Source organism: Mus musculus, chromosome 11 (assembly GCF_000001635.26).
Source record: "Mus musculus strain C57BL/6J chromosome 11, GRCm38.p6 C57BL/6J".
Classification (NCBI taxonomy): domain Eukaryota; kingdom Metazoa; phylum Chordata; class Mammalia; order Rodentia; family Muridae; genus Mus; species Mus musculus.
Window position 1 is genome coordinate 35,173,586 of NC_000077.6, and position 18,690 is coordinate 35,192,275.

Sequence of the window (18,690 nt, forward strand, 5' to 3'; positions counted from 1 at the left end):
TCTGCTGATTTAAAAAGCAAAACTGTGTTTAGACTTTTGCTTTGTGCCCTCCCCCATTTCTTCCGCTTGTGTCTGTCAGACATGTTTTTCTCATACAAGTCAAAATTCACCTAAGGCTTCATTTTCTAACCGAGTCAAAAATAATCCTTTGATTTTTCCTACTGCTGCATCAGAGAGACTAATAAAAATTCCAATTTCCATATCTGCTCCCTACAAATAGAAACTTTTAAAATAATCACAAAAGATGACATTAATGTCTTCCGAGTAGTCCACAACATCTCTCTGACTACAGTTTATCTTTCCAGTTAATTGCTGCATTCTTCTATTTTGATAAGCAGTGCCAAAATGCCTTTACCCCTTCTTTATCGACTATTAATGTATCTGTTTCATTATCTGCCTTATCAGCTCAAAGACAGCCCCTTTCAAGTGGCTCTTTAACTCAATGAAAGAAATCTGCTAGGCGGGATAGCCGAGAGGCCTTCTAACACCAATAAAATATCCAAATGTTTTAAACTATTTTCCCTCCATCCATTCTTCTCGACTAAGTAACCTAGAGGACTCCTTTTTATTTTTTTGAAAAGCTTTCATCACATCCTGGCATATTCCCCTAGTCTGTTTCTTATTTACAATTTATGGTGGAGCAATAAAAGACTCAATAGTCTTGAATAATTTGAGCTTGCCTTCCCCATCCCCCCCCCCATTTTCATGCAGAATGCTTTCTATCTGCTAATGTGGTACAGGTGAATGGGTAAACATGGAGCAGAGACAGTGAGCTTCACTCTCATCCCAGGGTGATTTTTCCCTAAATGAAACAGAGGTGTGGGAGTTGCCTACCACTGACAGTCACCTCTAGCCCACAGGTTGGGAGCTGAGGAAAGGCTCCTCTGTTGCTATCAATTCTATCCTCTTTCTCAGTAATCCATTTAAGGACTAACTGTGTTCACAATGTGGGAGCCAGCTTCATCCCAAATGGGGTTAATAAAAGAGTTAAACTCCGCCTCTGCCATCATCACATGAGGAGCATTTCCGATTCTAATCTTCTATAGAAGACGGGGGGAGCAGAAGGCACCAAAGAACTGAAAATGAACACAGTCTGTGTTCCCCCCTAACTCAGAACAGACACCAGCCATGGGCAGCCCTTGTGGGAACCCAGAACCCAGCCTGACCTTGATCCTACATCCTCCTCATGTAACTGGCTACTAAACTAGGCCTGAGCCAAGTATACTTACATGTCCTTAGCTTGTGGTGCTGCTTAGAGATCCTGTCTCATGCAGGTTTTGCATCCATTGGCTTTGGTTCATCAGGGGTATTTATTGAGCCTTCACATGCCAGGCATGAGCCCGGACTTTGATGAGTCTAGGAAGTTGATCTGAAAAGGATCCTGGATACTTTTCCAAAAGGAACGAGAGGATGCTCCAGGGTGCACATGAGGAGACATTTGCAGAAGTATGGGTGGCATGAGAGAAACCAGGAAGAGATGGTGCAGTCCCACAGGCGAGTGATGACAGAGCCGTTTATGACTGCCTAGAGGCCTTGGGGGAGCAATGGGAGCAACTGGATCTCAGAGGCCAGGTAGAGCAGGACTACCTGGCGAGAGGGACGCAGGCAGCCCGGAGTGGTTTGGTCAGGAGGTAGAAAGGAAAGTCTCCCAATCCCACTCCTTGCATAATGAATACAAAACTGAGAGATGCATTATAGGAGGCCAGAGTTAGGCTCCTCCATACATGTGGAGGTTGGTACTCACCCTAAGACTTAGTCCTTGTCCTAACTGGAGAATAATAACAGTGAGCTCTGGTTGGTTGATTGATTATTAGTCTGGCTGAGCAACGCCCCCATCCCATCCCCAGACACTGGTACTGAACTGACACCTTGTTTAGTAAATGTGCTAATTTAATTTTTAAAGTCTGTTAGTTTCCCAAGGCTTCCTTGCCATATGGCAGAATGGAGGGAAGGAGGAGAGACGAGGGGAGGAGCAGTCATTAAAAATTGTAAATCATTAAAAATAAAAAAAATATATTATGACTTCACCAGGCTTGATGATCTACTTACTCCGTTTTTATTCTTACAAGCGCTGCTGTGGTGTCTTATTTTACAAATGAGGAAACCGAGTCTTAGAGATGAAGAGTAACTCGCCCAATACAATACTATACCATCTAGTACGAGGCAGGGCAGCCCTGCACGTATGTAGCAGTTCTGTAGCTGCGTCTTCATGTGGGTCCCCTAAAGCAGGAGCAGGGGCTGTCCCTGACTACATTGCCTGCATTTGGATCCCTCTCCCCTAACTGGGCTGCCTCAATAGAAGATGATGCGTCAGGCCTTACTGCAGCTTGATCTGCCATGGCTGGTTGATATCCATAGGAGGCCTCCCTTTTGCTGAGGGGAAGGGGAGGAGGGCTGGGTGAGGGGAAGGGGGGTAAGAGGGAGAGACTGGAGGGAGAGGAGAGGGGGGAAGCTTCCATCAGTAGTAAAGTAATTAAATGACTTAAACAATAGTAACTATAATAGTAATGATAATAATTAATAATAATAATAGAAATCAAGCATAGATCCTAAAACAGTGGTTCTCAGCCTTGGATTGTAACCCCTTTGGGGGTCAAAAGCCTCTTTCACAGGAGTCTCCTAAGACCATTGGAAAACATATTTACGTTACGATTCAGAACAGTAGCAAAATTTGCTTATGAAGTAACAACGAAAATAAATTTATGACTAGAAGTCACCACAAAATGGGGTACCTATTAAAGGGTCGAAGCAGCATCGGGGAGGTTGGAAGCCATTATCCTAAAAGTATACTGGGGGCCTGAAATCCTTTCATTAGCTCTGTGATTCCCCTTGGGCAAATTCATAGCTACTATATTTTTATCTGTTAAGAAAGTGGCCTGGAAGGAGCTGGCCTCCACAGGACAGAAGTCGCATAAGTGGAGCTTGGAAGAGTTGAAGAGTCTGGCCAATAGAATGGCCCTTCTGGCCAGTTAACATTTATAAACACAAATGTATTTAAATACTTGTGCCAACCAATTACCCCTCTGTGCCCTGATAGAAACCTCACATTGTTGACCCACGTTTTCCTTTATGGGAAACCAGTGTGTGCTAGGCCCACGGCTGTGCTTCTGATTCAGTAGGCTGTTAGGGTAGGACACTGTGCTGGGTCCAGGAGTATGATGAAGACAGGGTCCATCCTTTATTCCTTGGGAAGAGATGAGGAAATGAAGCACAAAGGTTGAGCCTGAAGCCACCATGCTGACGGTTAGGACAGTCCAAGAGGTACGGCCATCATGGAAGGTCTGTTTTGGAGGGAAGATGTACCCTAGCCAAGGGCATGCTTCCTCCATTCCCAAGGAGAACTGGGACCGTTCCTGAATTCTCCCTCCTTCCTAGAAACAACCTCCGATCACAACAGCATGTCCCAAACTGCAGTCCTGTCATTTCTTGGCCCCTTCCCCACTCAGGATTCCCACATCATCTTTGCAGTTGTCCCTAATGTTCAGCTAATGATTATTTACTAATCCATTTTAATCTGCTTTCTTTTTTTAAGTCAGGGAAACAAATGTTTCATTGTATCATCGACTCTCAAGGTATGCGGCATGCATGGATCCAATTCATGCAGAGTGTTTAAGATTTTTAATCATCTACCAGGAGAACTTAAGGTTCAGCAAAGATGTAGCCTACATAGGAACAGCTTTCGTGAACATCTTTAGGAGGTTTGGATGAGCCTGGCCCTACATGAGAGAATCCCTGGGTCCAGACTAGATGTCTTAGCCACGGTGCTGTTTCACAGTGACTCCACCCTTGAGGTTGAGCAGGGAAAGCCTTTTTCAGTAAAGTATTTTGGAATCCTTGGAGGAGGAGCTCCAAAAGAAGAGGTATTGAATCTGCATTTTTTTTTCCCCAAAGAGCAGCTTTGCCCCCTCTGCTTCTGTGCATGATTCTGCAGTGCTCTGGGGGACATTTGCTGGTAACATTCTTAAAATAGAGACATGGAAGCCAATCTGTCAGGTAGAAGTGTGCGGGTGTTGAATCCCTTTTTACCGTGACACTACACTGGGATGTGAGTTATTTTGTCCCATCAGAGTGATTCCAATTGAATCCTCCTAGGGGGTCCTAGGAGGGAGTATGTGATATGAGTGCACAGCCTAGTGCCCCCCATGAGGACCCCTATCCCTCTTCGGTCCTTGACCTTGGCTGCCTTTCTGATTCTAGGCATCTGGAAGACAATCAAGTCAGCATCATCGAGAGAGGCGCCTTCCAGGATCTGAAGCAGCTGGAGAGATTGTAAGTCAAACACAACCTGGTGTCCAAAAAAAAAAAAAAAAAAAATGCTTTCTGAATTTTTTTTTGGTTTTGTGACCTTGGTAAAAGCAAGTCTCCAGCGTTCGAAGAAATATTTTCTGCTACATTTAAAGTTGCTTTGAAGTATGTTACATAGACACTGAGATCCGTTTAAACTCCTGTTCTAGGTTCTAGAGAAGATGCAGAGGCCAGCATCTGAGGCTTGGTTTCTTCTTCCCAGTATCCATTAGTTTCTTTACATGGGGCCACACTCCTAACCTGACCTCAGCTTCTCCTTTCCCAGAAGAGTGAGTTAATGCCATGGAAGATGGCAGCAGTTCCCCCCCTGCTCCTCCTGGAACTCCTGCTTCTACTCTTGTGGGAGAGGAAGGATGGGCGAGTGGGCGCAGCCTTCCGCGTGCCTGCTTCTCGGAGCGCCAGCCTGTCTCAGGAAACCCACACGTTTCCACGAGAGAACACGTTGCCACCGGTTTAAAATAGGCCGCTGTTCTGACTTGATGGAGGGTGGGCAGCAAACGCTGGAGTTGGGCGGAGCCTCCCATTTATTTCGCCAGTGAATGTTTTTGCAGAGAACTCTGGGGTCGTTCTGATGAGAAAGGTTGCTCGGATGGTTAAGTGGGCAGCTTCACCTTTCCTCAGTTAATCACGTCTGACAGCTCATAACATCTGGATATTTGCTTTCTGCCCTCTGAGTGGGGATTGTCCCCAAGAGCACTTAGTCATGCCGGTGGTGGGCGGCCTCTCATCTTGTGCCTCCCCTGCAGCACCGCTGCCCTGACTTTTCAGCTTCCTGCTGTACTGGGGGTTGGGACTGCAACAGATCATTGCTCTGCCAGCTTACCTGGAGAAACACCGCTCTGCTTAGGCGCCTGGGTGCTGTTGCCAAAGCTCACTTGCTTTGAGACGAGTCTCCTTTATAGACTTGTTTGGGTGAAAAGGACGGCCTGCCTGAACCAACTTCCTTGTTTTGTGATGCATCATCCTTTCCCCACCAAGTCCTTCTATTTAAGGTCACAGGGCAACGAGGAAGGTCCTAGCCTCACGGCGATCAAGTGTTTTCTTCTGGATCAAACTCCAGCATGGCTTTCGCTGTCACTAGTGTAAAAACATTTGTTTCTCCTAAAAGAAAAAAGTTATTAAAAATTACGTTGTCTTTGTTTACAGTTTGATTTTTCAAGATTCCTACAATTTAAGTGTTTGGTTTTTTTTTTTTTTTTTTTGTGACCCAAGAAAACAGAAGTATTTGTTGAAATAGTGAAATAGTCTTTGTGAAATAGTCAACATTTACATAGAAAAATAAACACATGGTCCAGTGTGGAAAAGGTCCCTCTTGCCTAGTTTTTCTGATTAGAAGGGTAAATAAATTGTTAATTTGTTAATTTCATGGTTGTTGTGGGGAATTAGAGAGTGCTTCGGGGACACCAGAGACTGTGTGTGTGTGTGTTTTACAAGCGATGGCTTCTTTTATTCCACCCTCTTTGCCAAATTACAACAAGCAACAACGAGGTATCATTACCCTCATTTTGCGGATGAAGAAACAAAAGCCCAGGGAGTTGAAGCCAAAGAGTTGTCAGGGCTGGGTAAGGTTCCCAGCCACGTCTGTCTGACATCAAAGTCCACCCTGTTTTCATAGCCCTGTGCTGCAGACACCAGATGAAGTGCGAGCTTTACCAATGGCCCTGCAAATAGTTTCTCTCATACCCATCCAAGTCCAGGAAGGCTCAGGGAAATATTCTGGCAAAGGTGCCTTTGCTTTGGAGTGGTGAACGAGGCCAAAATACCGTGCGTGCCTGGGGAACTAAGGGATTGCACTTGCTGAGCTCTTGGTCTGTTTTGGTGTAGTAGGTGGGTAATGCTAGCTGCGGTACTAGATAAACCTTCAAATCTCAGCGACTTAGCACGTGGAAATTTACCTCTAATTCTTACAAACTCAATATGACATTCCTGTTAGGGCCTCTCTTCCAAGTATACACTCAGAGACAGGCTTCTTCCACGCCTTGATGCTGACATCTTTCTATCTTGGGTTGCAGTGTGCAAATGTATCATGTCAGTGAGTGAGGAAATGAAACTGGGTACAGGAGGTTTCCATGTGAGACCCGGGAGAAGTATATACCATCTCCATTCTTACAGCCTGCGACCAGTCATGTTATATTAGACAGTACGGTATACTATAGCCATGGTTAAATACAGCGAAGACTGGCAGAGGTGCCTGAGTTCTAGGACAGGATAGGTTGCCGATCAGACTTGTGTTACATGAGAGCTGGAGAATACTTGGGTGGTAAGATGGGAAATGTCTGTCATTGGTAAGCGTCAGAGTAAGCAAGGTACACGTGAGTTTGTGTGCACGAGTGAGTGTGTATGAGTGTGTGTGCACATGCATGTGTGCTTGAGAGAGGAGAGTCTGTGTGTGTGTGCATGTGTATGTGAGAAAGTGTGTGTGCATGAGTGAGTGTATTTGCGTGTTTCTTTGTGTGCTCATGTGCATTTGTGTGTGCACTCACGAGAGAGGAGATTATATGTGTGGGAGAGAGAGAAAGAGAGAGAGAGAGGAGAATGAGTGTGTGTGTGTGTGCGTGCGCGCGCGCGCAAGTGTGTTCGAGAGAGAGAAAAGAGTCTGGGTGTGTGCATGTTTATATGAGAAAGTGTGTGTGTGTGTGTGTGTGTGTGTGAGAGAGAGAGAGAGAGAGAGAGAGAGAGAGAGAGAACAGGCATATACATTTTAAATGCCACAATCTATAAAGCTATGAATCCTCACTGCTGTTGCTCTGATTTCTATTCAAGCAGTCTGCTTTCAGTCACACTGAGTGACACAACATAGGAAAATGCAATATATTTGCTATTAACCACGGAAGAAGTAGATGGTGGCTATGCCATCTGTAGTACACTGCAGGGTCCCCCTAACCCATGTCTCTGTGTTACATAATAGAATTTTGTATTGGCTCTGTTCTAAAACAGCCTAAAATGTAAATGGAGTTTGATAATTTCCATTCTGAGTGTTTTATTCTTGGCTTATTTTCTTGGGGGCTTACTGGGAAAGAGAAGGGTAATCGTCCGTTTCAAGTCTTGGGATTCTTCTCTTCTTCCATGAAAGGACCTCAGGCTCAGTTAGGTGCCACTCCATGTTATGTCATTTCCTATTGCAATAATAAGACACCTGAAGCTGGGTACTTTATAAAAAGAAGTTGATTTGATTGGTAGTTTTGGAGGCTAACAACATGGTGGATGACGTCATGGCTTACATGAGGAGGAGAGCTAATTTAGGGAGACACAAAGCCAGAGATTAGGAGAGCCAGAAAAGCAAATGTGCTTCCCCATATCAGTGTCAAGCTCTTATAGAAGCCATGCCTCCATGCATAATCACCTCCCACTTGGTCCCGCCTTTTAAAGGTCCCATGACCTGTTAATCCTGCCACATTTAGGACAAGACTATAGGCATATCCCAATCACACGCCTTCCTGTGATCGCTGGATGCAGTCCCTTCACTTCCACTTTTCAAACCGTTTCTCTTCCCAACAGCGATTCTGTTCAGAGTCACTTAGCTCCTCCTACTCTCAAAGCCCTGAACAAGAAAAGAGTGTAGATACTTAAGGGTTTTTTACCGAAAATACTTGAAGTTTTCTTTTATACCAGTAGATCTAAGCCAGGACTGAAATTTTTCCCTGAGAGGATTCTTGGTGATATCTGGAGACATTTTTGACTTTTATAACTGGGGAGTGCTAACTAGTGGGTAGAGGCCATTAGTATCTCTGAAAATTCTAAAACCCAGGACATTCCCCCAAGAAAGAATTCTCCATCCCCAGATCTCACCGGTGCCAAAGCTGAGGAGTCCTCAAGATAGGTAGCCTGTCAGGTGCCTCCCAAGGGCCATGATGACTTTGGGATAAGAAGACGTAAAACTCAGACCATTGCTGTGAAGTACTGTTCCTACTATGTTTATGCAAAATCTGCCTTAGCTATCAGTGCTGCCCAGAAAGTTCTAAAAGGATGAAGCTCAGTTAAACCAGGGAGGGCAGACAAATGGAAAGACCCTTCCCAGAGGTGATGCCCCAGTCTCCTCAGAGAGTCCTTGTCATGAGCGATGTGGACATGCCATTGATTTATCCAGATTTAAGAAACTGAGGATGACACCAGCAGCACAATAGTAGGGAAAATTAAAATCATCAGCGATGCTTTAGTCATCTACAAAGTGGTGATGGTGTTAATGTTTATTGCCTTATTAAATCAAGGATGCTTGCTCTAATCAGCGGCATAGTCTCTGAACAGCATAGTATGCAATGCAGTAGCCAAAGCAGGGGGAGAAGGGCAGGTATGTGGCAAGATACATGTTTAATACAAATGAGGGGAAAAAGGGAAAAATATCCCGGAGAACCAATGGGGCAGATAGAAGATTGATAGTAAGGTGCGGCATGCAAATGCAGGCGTAAGATGAATTGTACACAGATGTCCAAGCCAGCAAGTAAAACACAGAGTGGCAGAGTAGACCTAAAAATACATAATACCTATGTCCTTTAAAACATTTGTTACTTTTAATTCTGTATATGTGTGTATGTGGAGCTGTGTGTGTGTGTGTGTCTGTCTGTCTGTCTGGGCACATGAGTGAATATGTCAGGGTGTCCCCAAAAACTGGAGTAGAGGCCATTGAGAGCAACCTGATGTAGGTGCTGGGTGCTGACCTTAGGTCCCCTGCAAGAGCTCTCAATCACTGAGCTGTCTCTCCTGTACCCCAAAACTTATGTGATTTTTCTAAAAATAAAATTAGATATAAAGATGGGGAAAGGGTAGACAGCCAAAACGAAGGAAGCAGTATTTAGAAAACACCAAAAGAATGAGCTGAATAAAACAGTGTCCTTGTAAGACAGAAACATGATCGGGTGTAAAGCAGGATATTTCATACTGATCAAGTAGTAAACGCAATTAATACATACAGCAAGTCCTCATGTGGCTAAGGCCTTAGCCTGAAAATATGTGAGGCAAATATTGACAGAACTAAAGGAATAAACAAGTTAATTAATAAATTTACTTCTCATTAATTGAGAAACAAAGGCACATTTATTAACACACAAATATTTTAATAACAGTTTTTGTAAACCTGATCTAATTGATGTGCAGAGAACACTGCAGGAACAACTGTAAAATATTCTTTGCAAGCACGCGTGAGACCATTACACACTTGATTAGAATGCAGGGCTCAGCTGGAGATGTAAATCATGGGTAGAGAACGTCCCTAGCATATGCAAGGCCCTGCGTTCAGTCGTTCAGTTGTCAGTATGGCAGAGGTGGGGGAAGGAAGGTAGGGAGAGAGGAGAAAGAGGCAAAGAAGGGGGTAGAGGGGATAAAAGGAGAGAGGAATAGGGGAAGGGATGCAGGAATGGGGAGGCAGACTGGCTAAGTATCAGAGGACTGAAGTCATGTGGACCATGTCCTCTAACAACAGAAATCGTTTTTAAAAATCAGTAAGAAATCTGTAGGCAGACCATTTCAAAACATTTGTCAATTGAGTTATGTATTTATAAATAACCTCTGATCCAGAAAAGATGCTCCAATGGGATTAGGACGCATGTCTCCTGAGTGTTAATAAGGACATGATATGTTCTGATTATCAATTGTCCTCTGCTCTGCTAGTTTCTCGTGCCACAGTGGACTGACGCCTCTGAAGCCATAAGCAAATAAGTAGTTCCATAGAGTGTGTAAGTCAGGCATATAGTCACCGAAACACAAAACGTGTCAAACATAGTACCGGGGCCAAGGGACCTTGCCCTAGGTCATATTTCCATTGCCTCTCCTAACAACTCCAGAGGAATTGTGCTAAGGTGGGGATAAAGACTTGCTCTACTTTGGTCTCCCCACTCCAGGAAAGGCTAGGCATTATAATGATAGATTTTTAAAATATATCAACAGAGAGGAAAGGAGAACTTCCTGAATGTTCCAGAAGCTACTGGAGGAGTCAGATCTTAAAAACTATATTTTGTTTCATCATTTTTACCAATAAAAGGGGGGGCTGAACTTGAGAGGTTTGTAGGTGTGAGGTATCTTTCCCTTGCCGTTCCTTCTGAAAGTTCAGGGAGATTTATATCACTCAAGGAAGGAGCAAACAAACGGGATGTAATGGCAGACACCTTTAATCTCAGCATTTGAGAGACAGAGCCAGCCTGCTCTACATAGCGAATTCCAAGCCAGCAAAGGCTGCACAGTGGAGGGCCAGGAGGGAGGAAACAGCAAGAAATAAGATTAATACTGAACCTTGTGCAAAGCAGTTTTAATTGGAAAAATACAAAGAATATGAGCTACAGTAACCTCCCTAGAAACAATGAAACTTGCACACAAAAATACCTATAAAGAAAAGAATTATAATTAGACAACTGTGGAAGACTAGCTGTAAGAATGAAGATCCTGAAAAATCATGGAATAGTATAACCTAACCAGAATTTTTTTAAAACTCAGGGATGGCATGAATGGAAAGAAGCAAGAAAAATAAAGAGCCCAAGAAGGCAGTTAGGAACAAAAGAAACATTTCAAAATGAATACTGCCAATATGGTATGAAGAAGAACAGCTGTCGGAATGACAGTACCCAGTTCCATGCCTTACTACAAAGCCACAGTAATCAAGACAAGATGAGAATGGGGAAATAATATAGCACAAGCCAACGGGGTAGCCCAGGAATACACCCACATGAGTACAATCAACTGGTTTTTGATGACGTTTCAAAGTTTAGTGAAGAGAGAAGTCTTTTCAATAAATGGTGCTTGGAAACTAAAAATATCCATATGCAGAAAAACAAACCATCCAAACTTTTGCATCTTATCCTGGAGGGTTCCGGGTTTGCCCTGCCGATTTTTCTTGCTTCAGTCTCATCTGCTCTTTTATGCCTCCATTTACCCCTTTCAGAGAGGGAACAATTGCTCTTTGTCAACATGTACTGGAAAGATGTAACTTTGTTGCTGTTGTTTTGTTTTTTTTTTTTTTTAATTTTATTTGGGCTAACAGCTACATTGCTTTGAGTCTCAGAAGAGACTTGGGACTTTGAAACAGTGTTGGTAGTGTTAAAAGCTATGGGAACATTTGAAGTTGGCTGATGTATTTTGCCTTGGGAATTGGCTGTGAGCCATGGAGTTAGGAAGAATATGTTATAGTTTGCGTGGGGTATGTTCCTTGTGAGCTATTGTGGTTGAAAACTTGGTTCCCAATGGTTTCACTGTTTCAGGAGAGCAGAGGAAACTTTCCAAGGTGTGACCCAACAAGAAGAAGTGGTCGAATGGTAAAGGTGCAGGTCTTAGCAGCTATAGCCTGACCTACATCTATCTCAAGCCTATCTCTCCCTGATTGTTGGTCTGTTGAGACATGAGCAAGCCTTATGCTCTTGCTTCAGCAGCCAGAGGCACTGCCATTTCCCTGCCTTCTTCACCACTACTGACCCTCAAATCGTGGGTGTCCTCAAATCATGGGTGAAAACAATTCCTTTATCCCTGAAAATCTAGTAAAGAAAGAATTAGCTTTCCAGCCTTCATTCCAAAAGAAAGACATGGACAGGTCAAACAAGTTTCTTCCAAAGAAAACTTCTAAGGCATGCCCATTTGGGAAGACACTTTAGTGGTTCTTTACGATGCTAAATACTGTCTTATTGTATAGTCTAGGTCAGGAGTTGCTAGGGACTCGAAGAAGAGGAAATGGAGGTTGAATACAGAGCACATAAGAACAGGGGCTGGATGTGTGAAGTGTTGTTACATGACTCTGGAATGGTGAGTCTGGGGCATTTGTCAGAACCCATAAACTTTAGAGCACAAGGGGTGAACTTTAATGAATGCCATTTAAAAAAAAATCACTGGAATTGACTGCAGATTTGATGAATGTGTGTATCAACCACATTGAAAGTGATGGACTTTAATGCTGATGTAGGTAGCTCGGAAATGAACAAAATCTGTAAGATTGAAGCCAAAGGGAGACACAAAAAAAGAGCTGTGCTTTAGTTGATAAATTTGTTTCCCATGGGATAAAAATTAATAATTTATAAACCACTAGGCATGTACGCTGGTATTGAATGACGAATGGTGGATGGTGAGGGCACATGTCTCACTGTTGAAATATGTGGTCTGAGACAAACTATAGAGACTATTAGAATGAACCTTTAGTAAATGGAATAGTTGGGGACATAGGTATGAACTCGTGATTAACCTAATGTGTGTACTTTCCAGTTAATGTCATTGAATTCATATGAAATGGCCATTGAAATGTGCCTGTATAGAAGTTAGCATATAAGGTTTCTATCAGCAAGGGATAGAAAGGCAACAACAGTGTGGTGACAATGAGTGTGCCTCCACCTTGGATCCTGGGGTGTGAAGCTAGTCTCAATAGGATTAATGACCCTTGGAGAAATAGTTTATTCTAGGACTGGAGCATGACATATATTGTGCTGTAAAGGATATGCTTGGGACAAAAGACAAAAAGGAAAACAAAAGGGACAACAATAGATTGAATTGCTTATTTCTAAATATCTAATAGGAACTTAAGTACCCCAACACAAATGTCTGAGATAGTAGATGTGCTATCCATCCTGATCTACATGTGATAATGAGCATTATGCTATACTTAAAAATATATATAACTCCTATGTGTGTATACATATATATATATGTTTACATACAATATATATGTGTGTGTATATATATATATATATATATATATATGTGTGTGTGTGTGTGTGTGTATATATACACATACACACACAATGCCCGACAATCATGAGGTATATGAAAAGGAGGTAGGAACACACCAAAAGACCTTGTAATTATCGAAACTTAGATTACTAGAACAACACAATAAATGAATTAATATTAAATTGTAACCTAAATATAAATTAAATTTATAAGTTTTTCAGATAACAGTAAGAAGAGAAACCTATACAGAATTCTAAATTATCTGCTTGGAGCTGGAGAAATGGCTCAGTGGTTAAGATCACTAGCTTCTCTTTCAGAAGTCCTGAGTTCAATTCCCAGCAACCACATGGTACCTTATAACCATCTATCATGGGATCTGATGCCTTCTTCTGTTATGCAGGCATACATGCAAACAGAGCACTCAGATGCTGTAGGCCTATATTTTTTAAAACCTACTTTAATAAGGGTTTTAAAACTCTTTAGCCTCCCTTCTAGCCCACCACCCACGAGAAGTAGTGGAAGGGAAAGGTTAATATGGCAAAGGGTGGTATGGATTTTTTAAAACTAGTTCTTTGGGGTGATTCCAATCTTCATTGTCAGGATATAAATCGTGCAGTTCACTGGAATCAGCAGAGGTAGCTCGATCTACTCACAAACATTGTGAATGAATCGGCAACAGCAGCTCAATCCAGCGGAAACTGCAAGGCTCTGCCAATCAGCTGGGGTCCTCAGAAGCAACAAAAAGCCACTGGAATGTCACAAATATCATGAGAAGTTCTTTGCTGTGTTTCTCTTTCTGAAGTCACAACAAGTGATGATCAGAGATGAGCCAATGCCAGAGTCAGCAAAGACCAGCATCAACAAAGTCAAGAAAGACCAGCAAAGAGTGGCAAGGCAAACCAATGTCAGTATCATCCACTGTCTGTTATGTTGTACACGTTGTCAAACATCACATGTCCTCTCAAGGTCTGCTCCAGCAAAACATCACATGCCCCTACACAAGGCAACTTCCAGGATAACACCACATGTCTGTTCTTAGCAAAACATCCTCATGTGTCTGCTTCAGCAAAACACCCTCTCACATATCTGCTTCAGCAAAACATCTCATGTGTCTGCCTCAGCAAAACATCTTCTCATGTGTCTGCTTCAGCAAAACATCTTCTCATGTGTCTGCTTCAGCAAAACATCCTCTCACATATCTGCTTCAGCAAAACATCTCATGTGTCTGCTTCAGCAAAACATCCTCTCCTAAGACAGTTTCCAGAATAACGTCCCATGACACAACTGAGTCTCAAAGAAACCAGAAATTTTCACTTCAATATGCATAAATAATTAAATCTTGAGAGAGAGAGAGAGAGAGAGAGAGAGAGAGAGAGAGAGAGAGAGAGAGAGAGGCACAAAGTTATCTGCTTTACAGATTCTCTACCCTGTATGAGGTTGACCAGATCTCTGTATTCCACGGTGGGGTTGTAGTGACTTTCTTTAAAAGAACAGATTGCTGGGTATTCAGTACTTTACCGAGAGCAAATCTGACCCATCCTGTCTCATCCCAATGATTAAGATCAGCATCAACAGTGACAAATCACCCAATAGTTCTTACCTTTATATGTAGCAAAGAAAATAATATTGTATTTGTGATCTTTTCTCGAAAAATCTATTATCTTATTTTCAAAATGAAAAATCCATCGAAATTTAATGAAGGACATTTTAAAAACACTGGAATCCACCTTGCTATGTTTGGATAGGTGATCCTCAAAGAGCCTTGTATTAAGATTTACATCACAGGATATTGCTCCTGGGAGATGATTGACCTTTTTGGAGATGTGATCTCATAAGAGGCCTTTGGGACCTTGCAGGGATGCTCAACAAAGTGCTTTGGACCACAGTTCCTCTCCTTTTCTCCTTACTTCCTGACTCAAGAGGTGATTGGCTTGCTCTTCTGCAATGCTTCACCTGTTGTGTTTTATAAAAAGCTGAGTATATAGAGCATGGTATGGTGAGGCGGCAGGCCATATCTCAGTGAGCCTATGCCAAGACATCCCTTATTCTAAGGGACCAGCCGTCTGACAGGCATAGTGTAGGCTAGAGTTTATTAAGGGCATGGGAAGGGGAGTTGAGAAGGGGGTAGAGTCAGAGGAAGACAGGAGGGGGGAGGATAGGAGGGAGGAGAGGAGGGAAGAAGAGAGAGCAGAGGAGAGGCTGGCCAGGAACATGTGGAGAGGGGGGCAGGAGGAATGGAAGAGAAGGAGAAAGGGGTTAGGGAGAGAAGAGAGTGAGGGAGAGAAAGAGAGAGAGAGAGAGAGAGAGAGACAGAGAGAGACAGAGAGGCAGAGAGCTCGAGGAGAGGACAAACAGCCCCTTTTATAGCAAGCCAGGCCTTCCTGGTAGAGCCTAGAAGAAATGCTAACAGCACCCTTGTTAGAAACTGCTCTATCCTGAAATGTGAACTCTGGACTGTGATGCAATGTAACCTTTTTTGCTCATTGTTACTTACCTCGGGCCCTTTGCTGTAGTGATAGCAAACTAATACAACTCTATTCAAAAATGGAGCAGTTATCAAAAAGAAAGTAAGAGAATCTGTAACAGCCAAAGGCAGCTCAGAGACAAGGAGATGTGAATGTGCCATCTCCTGAAATGATCATAATAACAAGCACGAGGAAAAACTAAGGATAGGTGAAAAAAAAAAACTATGGACTTCAGTGAATAGTGTAATCATGGTAACTAATGGTGATAAATGCACTATTCTTAATTTCTCTTATAGACACTTTTATATATCATTATTTCTAGGAGAAATTAGGTATGGACTATATGGAACACTTGGTACAATTTCCCAAGATAGATGCAGATCCATATCTATCTTCATAACTACAATTTATTTTTAAACACCAACCCTACCAAACAATACGTTAATTGTAGATGTGTGAACAAAAAGAATAATTTATTTATGTGAAGCTAGGGATTCAAGTCAGAGATTTTTGCTTGGTAATGGAGCTCTCTACCATAGAACTACATTCCCAACCCCACACAAGTGATTTTTAAAATTAAAATATATGAATCTAGATTGAATTCAAGGACAAATAATTGTACTGAATGATTATTAAAAAGAAATGGAAGATAGAAGGTATTTTAGATTCACAGGCAGTTACTGTAGAACTAAAAAGACCTTAAAAAAAAAAAACTCAATAGGGATGGAAGTTGGGTAGAGTTCTCCAAACAGTTATAGAATAAATCCAAGGAAGAAAACTAAAATACCGATAGAGAAATAATAGTGTAGAGGATTACTATAATTCAAAAGATTTCCATAAATCGCAGATGGTTTGAAAGTCAGTCTTGAAAGGACACAGTGTGCCTTGAAAGTCAAAACCAAACACAGTCTAATAAAATTACTGGATTTAAAAGAATTCCCCCACACATCAGCCAGTTAGAGACCTGTAGTGGAAAGAAAACCAGATTTCCAGTTTCTTTTCTGATGCCAAAACATTTTGCCAGAATATGATCGAGCAACTTTCTTTAAGGAAATAAAATGTGAACCATGGTCTGCCTGCTTAGCCATACTGGCATTCAAGTACAGTAGCTGCTAGCTAGCGTGAGAACAGTTCCAGACCAAAGGCACATGTCTCCCATATGGCATTTCCTCAAGAGCCCCTGAGAGAGAAAGGTTCATTCAACCAGAGCCCAAAGAGTCCAAAGAGATCAAGTCTCCATTCCCAGAGTGACACTGAGCAAGCTGTCATGTTTCATGGAATGATATGCTGTCTCCACGGTCTATATGCATACTCCCTTTTTCTAAGTTGTGTTGTTATCTCAAAATGCCCAAGGTTATCAACTTACAAAGAAGAAAGGTGTATTTTGGCTCACAGTTTGGGAAATTCCAATCCATGGTTGATTGATCCTGCTTATAGGCCCTTAGCATGGCCACATAACACAGCAGGAGGGTATGGCAGAACAAAACTCCTCACCACTTCTCTAGGAAACACAAAGAAAAGTGGGTGGGTGTGAGAATAGTAATGGAGGGGTTATGTCTCACAGTGACCTTCAACAGCAATTCTGAATGACCTTGAGTCCTAGCACTAGCCCTATCCTAAGGTTCTGCCACCTCCAGTAATGTCACCCTAGAGATCAGGAATTAGCATACAAGACTTGGCCGGGCATCCAAAGTCTATACTGTAGTATAGACAGCATTTGACAGCATTCTAAGAACCCGATGTGTTTGTTTAGAGACACCAAACAGGAGAAGTCTGGGTCTCTCCTCATATGCAGAAGGCTACGACATGAGCAAGTCAACATGGACTGGTTCAGAACCAACATTATTATTAATCATATTTACGGAATAAATGAGAGAAGTCATTCCATTTTCTCAGATAAAGAAAAGTCCCTTAGTAGACTTGAGAATTGGTTTGTGACTTAAAAACATTTGACCCACAAGGACAAAACAGAACTTTAAAAACAACAACAACAAACAAACAAACAACAAAGCTCATGGCTAATGAGGAGATAACATAAGCCTGTTTTCTAGGTGAAGTAGACTGCTTCCATCATGATCTCTGTTCTTGGTCCTAGCTATGAAAACAAAACAAAACAAAATAAAACAAAACAACAGACGAAGGGAGGAAAGATGGGAGCACGAGGGATGAATGGAGAGAAAACATGGAGACGACTGTGTGACAAAGAAAAATAAGCAAAGGGCATCATGCCCAGAGGACGTGACCACGTACACAGAACAAACAAAATAGTCTCAGTTTCTGAAGCTCACTGGACACAAACTTAACGCCCTATAAAAATCAATACAGCTTTCTATGTCTCACTAACAAATCATTAGAGGGTCTTAATGTCATTTTCGCAATGGCATCAGAAACACTAATCGTCTAAGAACAGGTTGAATGAAAGATGTGCAGTACCCTCACACTGCAGGATTAAAGGTGGCTGCTCTGTGTGGGCAGTGTTAGAGGCCTGAGGAACAAATCAGAGAGCATGGAAGGTCTCCAAACCTCCAGCTAGATGGATCAGCACTGGCCCCCTGAAGCCACCAGGAGACCACTGTGCAAATGGCTAAGACCACCCTAAAATTTGTATTGGCCATGAGATGGTCTGGGAGACTCAGGTGTAAAGCGGTGCTGGATTTGGAAAAGATGGTGACTGTAAAGCAGTTATGAGGAACCATTTCTGATATATAATAAGTTGTGCTGGAGAAGTTTGATATCCAGATGAAAAACTGTCTTGACAACCTGCCTCGTGGTGTTCACAAAATCTGTTGTAAGTGGACTATAGATTTAGAGGTGAAGAATACTCACCTCTAGAAAGCAAAAGTACTTATTCGCAGCCTTGAGGCAGGCAATACTTCTAACTAGGACACAGAGGGCTCTGAACTTAAAGAATGAAGAATATTTTTTGCTCACATGTTAGCAAGTAACATTTGTTCATGTGGGATACATTATTATAAAGCTAGAAAAATATGTCACAGTGTAAGTAGAGATATTGTAAGTAAAGTAAAGATATTGTAAGTCTCTTTGTAAGTAGAGATGTTGGTTATTGATAAAGGCGTATATTGAGAATTCATACGATTGCCTACATATCAATAAGAAGATAAATCACCCTGGTAAAGAAAAGGAATAAACTTTGAAAATCGATCTGGAGTTTCTTAGGAAGATAAAAATACCACTACCATATGACTCAGCTATGGCACTTCTGGGCATGTGCCCAAAGGTATCCAAAGGTATCACAGGGAGACCTGCTTATCTCTATTCATTTTTG

The 18,690-nt window shown here is 42.2% G+C and overlaps 1 protein-coding gene across 1 annotated transcript in view; it reads left to right on the forward strand.

Annotated features, from left to right (window-relative positions):
• Window positions 1-18,690, forward strand: part of Slit3 (slit guidance ligand 3) — a 587,052-nt gene that overhangs the window by 52,130 nt on the left and 516,232 nt on the right. Inside the window, exon 3 of the mRNA NM_011412.3 lies at window positions 4,198-4,269. Coding sequence (NP_035542.2) covers window positions 4,198-4,269 — 72 coding nt within the window. The remainder of the gene's footprint in view (window positions 1-4,197; window positions 4,270-18,690) is intronic.